General features: G+C 40.7%; 1 protein-coding gene across 1 annotated transcript; it reads left to right on the top strand.

Moving 5' to 3' along the window:
• The first annotated feature begins 1231 nt into the window (after positions 1 to 1231).
• Positions 1232 to 9208, top strand: LOC117254592 (E3 ubiquitin-protein ligase TRIM39-like). The gene is made up of 2 exons (XM_033622945.2): positions 1232 to 1396; positions 6219 to 9208. The coding sequence occupies exon 2, from the start codon at positions 6228 to 6230 to the stop codon at positions 7869 to 7871; it is 1644 nt and encodes a 547-aa protein (XP_033478836.2). The 5' UTR covers positions 1232 to 1396; positions 6219 to 6227; the 3' UTR covers positions 7872 to 9208.
• The last annotated feature ends 1321 nt before the right edge of the window (positions 9209 to 10529 follow it).

Genomic DNA, 10529 nt, shown 5'->3' with positions numbered 1-10529 from the left:
TTCGACGCAAAGGAGCAGCGGCTCTACTCCGAGCTCCCTCCAGATGTCCAAGCTCCTCCCCCAACTCATTTCGGCCACTTATATCTGTGATCTCATTCTTTCAGTCACTACCCGGAGCTCATGACCATAGGTGAGGGTTGGGATGTAGATGGACCAGTAAATCGAAAGCTTCGCCTTCTGGCTCAGCTCCCTCTTCACCACGAAAGTGCCCCCATAACATCAGAAGCCTCACCAAACCGCCGATCCATCTCATGCTCCATTCTACCCTCACTCGTGAGCAAGACCCTGAATTATTTGACCTCCCTCCTTTGAGGCAGTGACTCTCTCCCAACCAGAAGAGAGAGCAACTCCTTTAAGCACTGTAAGAATGATGAGGCTTTATTTGACTTCCAGTTAGAAAGAATAAGTCTGCAAGCCACCAGTGAAGCAAACACTACAGCACCTGCCTGCAGAGTTGTGACCTCGCAATTTGGTGGTGGGATACCAAAGATGGCGATGTTAAAAAATCAGGTGTTACAGTGTGTTTACAAATATGCAAAAAAAAAACTTTGAATATTTGTCTCTGGAAGTTGCTGAGAGAGTTACATGCCTCAAACATGTCCTGTTGAGGCTGAGCATATCCATGTATTATTAAGTATTATTATTATTTCAGTTGTGATTGTTTTGTCAAATTAGTAACACATTCAGTTGTTAGTTTGTCCTTGTATGAAATGGCCTGTAAACCACACTGGGAGTAACAGCATGTTTAACTCTGTTGATCCAGCTGCCCTTTATATTATCATAGGCCTATTATATTATGTCTTTAATGATCATGAGAACTTGTTCTGCTGAGAAATGTTTCACTTCCTTTTTCCTTTTCCTTTTGCTTTTGTCACAAGGTTCGTGAGTCATGGCCAAAGAATCCAAGATGTGGTTTTGCTCAAACATAAAGTGTCATTTTTTTTTTTTAAAAAAATGAAATAAAACTGAGCAGACTCTATTAAAGCTGAGTTGAACTTTGGCCGATGATGAGATTGTAGCATTGAGAATAAAGACAACCTGTCTCTTGTTTTAAGAATTTACTGCTGTAGAAAAACACAAGAAAAAAAACATTCAAAAAGAAAGGTACAAAAGCCACAGGTTGCATTACTCCCTGAATATTCGTCCTGTGCCCAAACTATGTATTATATGCTGTTATAATTATGTACACAGCAGACACCGGACAGGAACCCTCACCCACAGAGCAGGCGGAGCAACACCAGGAGAGAAATCAGGGAGAACTTAAACGTCACACTCCTGAAATGAAACTCAGTATTTGTCAGAGGGACTGCAGAGCTGCAAGCAAGACATGTTTCTGTCTAAAGACGAAAAATAAAGTTTATCAAGACTTTCTCAGCAGAGTGTCCGCTCAACACCGGTGAGTACAGCTGATAATAATTACCTCAGCATTTCTTTCTTTTCTTTACTCAGAAAGTTCCACTTTTTTTAAAATTTCACACCTCAGCAATCAAAAAGTTTTGCAAAAAAATACAGTAAACTTACAATAAACTTTCTAACAAATAGGGTAATGCACTTAAAAAATCTAAAAAAATAACATAATCTCAAAATAGTTCCAGGTACAATGATGTAACTGTGATTACTGACATAAAATAATTAAGGGGTGCAGAAGTGTTGTTACAGGGCAACAAAACAAGTAACATCTTTTAATGTGTTTAAGTAACGCAAATCAGGTGATTCCAGGTGCAATAAAATCATTTTGGGGGAACAAAGCAAAGCGAGGCAGCTTTATTTGTATGTCACATTTTATACATCAGGGCAGCTTTACAGAGCGATAAGATATGAAACATCAAAGGGTACAGATTTACAATAAAAGAGGGAATATATAAAAGATTAAATGATTTAAAAAAAACACCATTAAAACTAGCAGAGATAAAAACATTATTTAAAATGATTCAAAATCAAGTTTATAAATGAGCTGCAGTCATTTCAGGGTGGAGCAGGCAGTGTACAAAAGAAACAGTTTTAACTTCGACTTAAGTGTTCTGAGTCAGGTCTGTCTAAAGTCATCTGGGAGGTTATTCCAGGTTTGTGCTGCATGATAACAAAACACTGATTAACTACGTGTTGTTCTAACTCTTGGGGCGGTCAGTTGGCCGGCCTCAGATGGTTCATATGTCACAAGCATGTCAGAGATATATCTGGGTGCTGAGCCACAGAGTGATTCATACTCCAGCAGCAAGATTTTGAAATCAATTCTCTGAGTGACAGGTAACTGGTGTACAGATTTTAGGACTGGAGTAATGAGGTCATATTTCCTAGTTTTCATTAGGACCCAAGCAGCAGCACTCTGAATAAGCTGAAGTTGATGAACAGCTTGTTTTAAAAGGCCTACTTACAGACTATTGCAGTAATCTATTCCACTGGAAATAAAGACGTGGCTGAGCCTTTCAGGGTCTTACTTTGACATTATTCCTTTGATTCTAGCAATATCTTTTCAATAGTCATAGGCAGGTGAAGTTACTGATTTAATGTGGCTGTGGAAATTTGAATCTGAGTCCAAGATAACACCAAGGTTTCTTGCTTGACTCTAAGTTATAACAGAATGGGATTCAAGGTGAGAGCTGACACTCTCTTTCTTTCTGTGGCCCAAAAACAATTATGTCTGTCGTATCTTTGAGTTGGAGAAACTTTGTCAGGTGCGTAGAATAAACAAAAGTCTTTTAATGAAAAGTGAGTCTTAGGGATGACGAGCAGGGGTTCCAGCAGAAGGGGGTGGTGTCTTGTCTGAAGGTGGATGGAAGCTGGTCTTGGCAGGTTGGATTTTCTGTGAGTGAAGGCAGGCTTGATGAACGTGGAGTGGTGGCTGGCTGACTGGCATTTCTGGTGAGAGGAGAACAGGTATGAATCTTCAAGGCAGGCAGACAAACTAACAAAATTCGCTGGCACTGAGTATCTGCTGTGGAGAGGAGTGGCTTATTTATTTATTTATTTTGTTTATTTAGCACGTATTTTTTTTTAAAAAAAAGTCAACATTACAATTACCATAAAAAAACTGACACTCAGTAATACAATTACCATTAAAACAATTTACAGTCGGTGATATAAGAACTTCTTTTTAGGAAGAAAACAAAAAGAACAATGGGGAACATGCAAGGAGGTCCAAAAAACCCTCAAGGGGCTTGACAAGAGGACTTCCCTAGATAAACATTAAATTAAACATTGTCATGTGCATAAAGGCATGATGTCACACCCACACCCACACCCTCACACACACACAGATACAGAGATCAGGTCGTTGTTATTCATATAGCAAGAAATGTTTCACAGATTTTTTAAATGATTCATAAGAAAGTTTAACAAAGTGGGGAGGAAGAGAATTCCATAACATGGAACCTCTGTGAGAGATCTTAAATTGGGATGAAATAGTTCGCGATTGAGGAGGTCGGAGCTGGGATGCTTTTCGGGTTAAATAATTGTGAAATTGATTGTTTGGGGAAAAGAAATTGTGAAAGAAAGTAGGAAGTGTTTTATTTAAAGAACCATATACAAATTGAGTCATTTGGAGCTTATTAATCTGATAAACATTGAGGATACCAAATTTACGAAACAAAGGTAATGAATGACTTCTTGGAGCTGAAAGGGCAATAATTCTCATGGCTCCTTTTTGTAACCTAAAAATTGGTTGCAGTTTTGTCTGGTGAGTACTGGCCCAGGCAATGTTGCAGTAACTGATAAAGGGATATATCATAGAATAATAAAGGTTGAGGGAAACTTTTGTGTTTAAAAGATAACAAATTTTTCCAATTATTCCAATATTTTTTGCAATTTTAGATGAAATAAATGAAATGTGAGGCTTCCAGGATAGGTTTTTATCAATTAGTACACCAAGAAAACGAGTTGATTCAACATTAGCTATTGAAATATTATCAATCAACACTATTATATTCTCGGTGAGCTTCTTGTGATTGTAACTAAACAGAATAAAATTTGTTTTCTTAATGTTTACTGACAATTTATTGATTTTGAACCATTTGGAGATTTTGTCTAACTCTAGGATTTCTATGGGAATAAAACAAACTAGTATCGTCAGCAAATAAAATTTTGGATAGCTGATCTGATACATTGGACAAATCATTGATATAAATAAGAAATGGCCCAAGAATTGATCCCTGGGGAACACCACATTTTATAGAGGACCGGTGTGCTGATTATGGATGTAGATCTGGGGTGCTGATTGCAAATGGAGAGTCGGTGTGCTGACAGCAGGAGAATAAGAGAGAGGGAGGGAAAGGCATGTGCAGACAAAAACCAAACACACCAAGCAGACAACACTCACACAGATGTAAAACTAAATAAAAGCTCACACACCCCAACACTGATGTTACTGGGGAGTTGTGTAGGCCTACTTGAGTACTTCAAGAATAAATTTATTAGAAAAGTCAATCAACAAAATGTGGGACACTTGGCCATTACAATGGAAGGTTCAATATGAAGCAGAGAGAACTTTTTTCCATGACGTAAACGAGATGATAAAAAGCTAAAAATAGATCTGATAATAAAAACAAAGACGAAATCTATGTTTCATTTTCACTGACCAAACAAGATGTAAAGAAAATGTTAGTGGTGGATTATAAGACACTGAAAGCTGAGAACAGCTGTGTTTGCAATTACCTTCAAATGCCACATGAGCGACAGGCTGGTTGACTCCAGCAAACATAATGACTAAAAGTAATGATAAAAATATCATGAGTTTTCGTTGAGTAAAACTACAAAGGATAAAAATGACTAAATTGTGACTAAAATTAATAAGCATTTTCGTCTCAAGACTAAGACTAGTCTAAAATAGCTGCCAAAGTTGACACTGTAATGTTCTTCTCACTAACTTTGATTTTAACACTGACTGAATACAACACACATGCACAAGGAGGTGGAGGGGACAGTGACAACATTCTGAGTTTTACAAGCAGCATCTATATGCCTGTAATCTGCGGAAAATCTGCAGAGTCCTGCAGGTGCAGAGTCCAAAAGGGCCGCTCATTGGTTCAAAAACTGATCACACATTTATCCATGCAATGTGATGTGTTGTAATTAACAAAGTTTAAAAAAACAAAAAACAAAAGGGCCACTCATTAGCTCATTAGCTCATTAGCTAATACCACAGTGTAGCTTGCCCAGATAGAAAACACTTGTGGGACTTGAGCCCCACAAACTTCTTGTGTTCACTGTGCAGACCACAGTCATGTATACACCAGTCAGCCAAAACATTAAAACCACTGGCGGTCGAGGTGATTAACATTGATCATATTGTTACAACGCAATGGTCTGCTGGGAAACTTTTGGTTCCTGGTATTCATATGGATGCTACTTGATGTGCTCCACCCATCCAAAGTCTGGGGTCTGTTTGGATCAGACTTGGCTCTGACATGTCAAAACGTGGACACAGGACCTCTGGGGGTGTGCTTTGGAGTCTGGCACTGGAGCGTTGGAGGTGGGTCCTTTGAGACCTGTCGGTTGTGAGGTGGGGTACTGGCACATCCCACAGATGCTCAATCAGAGTGGGATCTGGGGATTTTGGAGGCCAGGTTGATGCCTTCACTCTTTGTCATGTTCCTCAGGCAATTTCTGAGCATTGTTTGTTGTGAGGCAGGGTGCATGTTCTGCTGGAGGGGGGGCACTGCCATTGAGGAGTGTTATTGCCGTGAGGGTGGGGACTTGGTCCGCAACGGTGTTTGAATGAGTGAAGTGTTTCAAGTGGCATCCACATGAATGCCAGGACCAAAGATTTCCCAGCAGAACATGGAATAGTAACGAGATAGTCAGTATTGTTCATGTCATCTGTCAACACATACCAACACATAAATTCGTAACAATAAGGTTATCAAAGGGATTATGGGTAATTGTGCAATACATTTTATCTACATACATTTTCTACATAGATTGCATTGCTAATACAGCCTAATTGCTCCGTAATTATTGTGTTCAAATGGGTGCTGATTAAAATTGTTGATAAAAAAGCTGTTGTCCTATGATCATTTTAAAACCCACTTTTTCAAAAACAGTACACCAGTTTTGTGCATTGTAAAACATTACCACAAAAAGCAAGAATTCTGCAATTTGTTTTTTTTATGTTATTTTTTTTTTAACTTTTATTATCTATATTTATATTCTATTTTTGTGCTATGGACCCTCACTATTTGTGTTCTTAATAACATCTGAATAACTTTCTCTTTTGTTCTCAGTGTGTAGATATGGCCACTGCCAGCAGTTCGCTGTCTGAAGATCAGTTTCTGTGCTCCATCTGTCTGGATGTGTTCACTGATCCAGTCACCACATCATGTGGACACAACTTCTGCAAAAACTGCATCACTGAACACTGGGATACTGAAAACCAATATCTGTGTCCGATGTGTAAAAAGGTTTTTAGAACAAGACCTGAGCTGCGAGTCAACACTTTCATCTCTGAGATGGTCGCTCAGTTCAGACAGTCAGCTCAACAGAAAGCCAGCAGCAGCAGCTCACAGCAACAAGTGTCCACACCAGGAGAAGTTCCCTGTGACGTCTGCACTGGAACCAAACTGAAGGCCCTGAAGTCCTGCCTGGTGTGTCTGGCCTCCTACTGTGAGACTCACCTGGAGCCTCATCTGACAATGTCAGGCCTGAAAAGACATCAGCTGATCAACCCTGTGGAGAACCTGGAAGACAGGATGTGTACGAAGCACGATAAACCTCTGGAACTGTTCTGTAAGACCGACCAGACATGTGTCTGCATGCTCTGCACTGTTTTAGACCACAAGACACATGATGTTGTTCCTCTGAAAGAAGCTTGTGAAGAAAAGAAGGCTGAGCTGGGGAAGACAGAGGCTGAAATTCAGCAGATGATCCAGAAGAGACGACTGAAGATTCATGAGATCAAACGGTCAGTCAGCCTCAGTGAGGAAAATGCAAATAGAGAGATAGCAGAAGGTGTTCAGATCTTCACTGCTCTGATAGAGTGCGCTGAGCGAAAACTGAACAAACTCATGGACACAATTCAAGTGAAGCACAGAACAACAGAAAATCAGGCCAAAGCTTTTACCAAAGAGCTGGAACAGGAAATCTTTGAGCTGATGAAGAGAAGCACTGAGGTGGAGCAGCTCTCATACTCTGAAGACCACCTCCATCTTCTCCAAAGCATCCAGTCCTTGAACGTTGCTCCACGCACCAAGGACTGGACAGAGATCAATATCCATGCTCCTTCATATGAGGGGACTGTGGTGAGAGCTGTGTCTCAGCTGGAGGAGACACTCAGTGAACAGATGAAGAAGCTGGTTGAAGCTGAGCTGAAGAGAGTCCAGCAGTCTGCAGTGGATGTGACTCTTGATCCTGATACAGCACATCCTGAAGTTACACTGTCTGATGACGGGAAACAAGTGAATCATGATAATGTGAAGAAAAATCTCCCAGACAACCCAGAGAGATTTTCTACTGGTCTTTGTGTCTTAGGAAAGCAGAGTTTCTCTTCAGGCAGATTTTACTTTGAGGTTCAAGTTAAAGAAAAGACTGGATGGGATTTAGGAGTGGCCAGAGAGTCGATCAACAGGAAGGGACTGATCACACTGAGCCCTGAGGATGGTTACTGGACCATATGGTTGAGGAATGGAATTGAGTACAAAGCTCTCGATGATCTTGATGTTTGTCTCTCTCTGAAGTCTCGTCCTCAGAAGGTGGGGGTGTTTGTGGATTATGAGGAGGGTGTGGTCTCCTTTTATGACGTAGATGCTGCAGCTCTTATCTACTCCTTTACTGGCTGCTCCTTCACTGAGAAACTCTTCCCATACTTCAACCCAGGTCTAAATGAGGGTGGTAAAAACTCTGCACCTCTGATCATCCCTTGTGTAAATCACACTAAGTAGACTTAAATCTTTAGTATCGACAAAAAGATTCAGTATTATGCAAGATAACAAACATGGGTGTGGACTACTGTCACAAAACTTGCACTCAAGCTCAAGTTATGAGTTTATTTCATACTCAGCTTGACAAAATTTGCTCAAATGTCTCATGACTTTGCTTGGAAATGAGCCTTCTGTGTTCATAAACTTCCCCTTTCCAAAAAGAGGAAGATTCTTAGACAGTCCAACAGCACAAGACAAATGGAAGACATTCATTTTTAAAACTGCTGACAAACTTGGGGTCAGTGGCACTTTTAAATGAACAACTGTAACTCCATGGCACGATTTGTTATGATAATTTATGTAAACCTCAGCCTGTTACTTGCATTGTCTGTTTTCAAAATGCACTTCTGTTTTCACAGGAAATGTACAGTCCCTGACAAAAGTCTTGTCGCTTATCCAAGTTGTAGGAACAACAAATAATAACTTGACTTGTAGTTGATCAATTGGAATCAGAAATGGCTTATATGAAAGGCAAAGGCCTCTAGATTATGCTTATTATACCAAAATAAAGTTGTGCATCATTCACTGAATTTTATCATTTAATTAGGACAGAAAGGTCAGATCTTACTTGGACAAAAGTCTTGTCGCATACAAAAATAATGTACTGTAGAAATGATACTTTATTTTGAATACACAAACATGCTCCAATAACATCAGAACATAAAGTCATGGTGTCTTGGGAAAAAGAATTAATATTGTGTATGACTCCCATGAGCTTGGAGGACTGCATCCATACGTCTCGGCAATGACTCAAATAACTTATTGATGAGGTCATCTGGAATGGCAAAGAAAGCAGTCTTGCAGGACTCCCAGAGTTCATCAAGATTCTTTGGTTTCATCTTCCAAGCCTCCTCCTTCATCTTACCCCAGACATGCTCAATAATGTTCATGTCTGGTGATTGGGCTGGCCAATCCTGGAGCACCTTGACCTTCTTCACTTTCAGGAACTTTGATGTGGAGGCTGAAGTATGAGAAGGAGCACCATCCTGCTGAAGAATTTGCCCTCTCTTGTGGTTTGGAATGTAATGGGCAGCGAGAACCTCTTGATACTTCAGGCTGTTGATGTTGCCATCCACTCTGCAGGTCTCTCGCACACCCCCATACTGGATGTAACGCCAAACCATGATTTTTCCTCCACCAAACTTGACTGTTTTCTGGGTGAATCTTGGGTCCATGCGGGTTCCAACAGGTCTTCTGCAGTATTTGCGGCGATTGGGATGCAGTTCAATGGATGATTCATCAGAAAAATCAACCTTCTGCCACTTTTCCACTGTCCATCCTTTCTGCACGCTGTGGGCCTTGGCAAATGCAGCACGATTCTTTTGTTGTCTTCTGTTTAATGCTGGTTTGTGAGCAGTAATTCGGCCATGGAGACCATTGCGTGAGAGAATTCGACAAACTGTTCTGGTAGATACAGGGGTTTCTGGTGACCAGTTCTGATGTAGCTCTGCTGCAGTTGAAAAAGGGCTGGCCCTGGACTGCCGAAGCAACAAATGGTCCTCTCTAACAGTTGTGTTACGGGGTCTGCCTGACCTGGGCTTGTCATGAACGTCACCAGTTTCTTCAAATCTTTTTTTTATCCTCTCCACTTGACGTTTGGATACACTGAAGATGTCTGCCACCTCAGCAGCAGACTTGGTCTTCAGGCTCTTGATGATCAGCACTTTGGTCTGTGGTTGAATCTTTGGCATGTTGTCAGCGGTCAGGTTGCACTTCACATGAAGGTCTGGTGTGCTGGGGTTCTTTTTATACACACCTGGGAAAGTGTTAATTACAGTATTTGTCACAGGTGGAGCTCTAATCTGTGATTGGTTGAATCGTTTAAAGACACGACAAGACTTTTGTCCAAGCAAGATCTGACCTTTCTGTCCTAATTAAATGATAAAACTCAATGAATGATACACAACTTTATTTTGGTATAATAAGCATAATCTAAAGGCCTTTGCCTTTCATATAAGCTATTTCTGATCCCAATTGATCAACTACAAGTCAGGTTATTATTTGTTGTTCCTACAACTAGGATAAGCGACAAGACTTTTGTCAGGGACTGTACAGTTTGCATACAGTTTCTTTCAAAATAAATGCGCTAGGTCAGTTCAACACCACAAATTGCTGTTTTTTTCCTTCAACAACAAATGCACATGGTTACATGTTGCCAACACACCTGGTTGGGTTTAAGAAAAAAGAATATAGTTTGGCTTTACATTCATACGAAAAGTGAACACCAGCCTCCTAGGTGAAAGTCGGTGGTTGTTGGACTAACCCACCACCACTCCCACCAGCCCTACTCAGACTCGCGCCGCTTTAACTTTTGTTGGTGTCATGCCCTTTTTCCCTCTGATGCCGCCGGACACCTTTAAACAATAACGGCAACCAACGGCATATCATGCCGATGTGAAAGGACGGCTTTTTCCTGATGCCAGAAGTCACTGACCAAGCACTAGTTAGTGACTGCGGAGTGAGACTAGGCTGTTAACACAGTGTTACCTTGGATTTGTGAAGAAAACTTGTTTTTCGAGCCCAGTCCCACTCCAACAAAGGTCTGACTGGGGTGGACAAAAGGGTTGGTGGATAGATCCAACAAACACTGACTTTCACCCGAGAAAGTGGTGTTCACAT

This window comes from Epinephelus lanceolatus, chromosome 3 (assembly GCF_041903045.1).
Source record: "Epinephelus lanceolatus isolate andai-2023 chromosome 3, ASM4190304v1, whole genome shotgun sequence".
NCBI lineage: Eukaryota > Metazoa > Chordata > Actinopteri > Perciformes > Serranidae > Epinephelus > Epinephelus lanceolatus.
This window is presented reverse-complemented; position numbering and strand designations above follow the sequence as displayed.

Bases quoted from the DNA above. Each gene is read 5' to 3' on its own strand.
- LOC117254592 (XM_033622945.2), top strand. From the start codon at position 6,228: ATGGCCACTGCCAGCAGTTCGCTGTCTGAAGATCAGTTTCTGTGCTCC.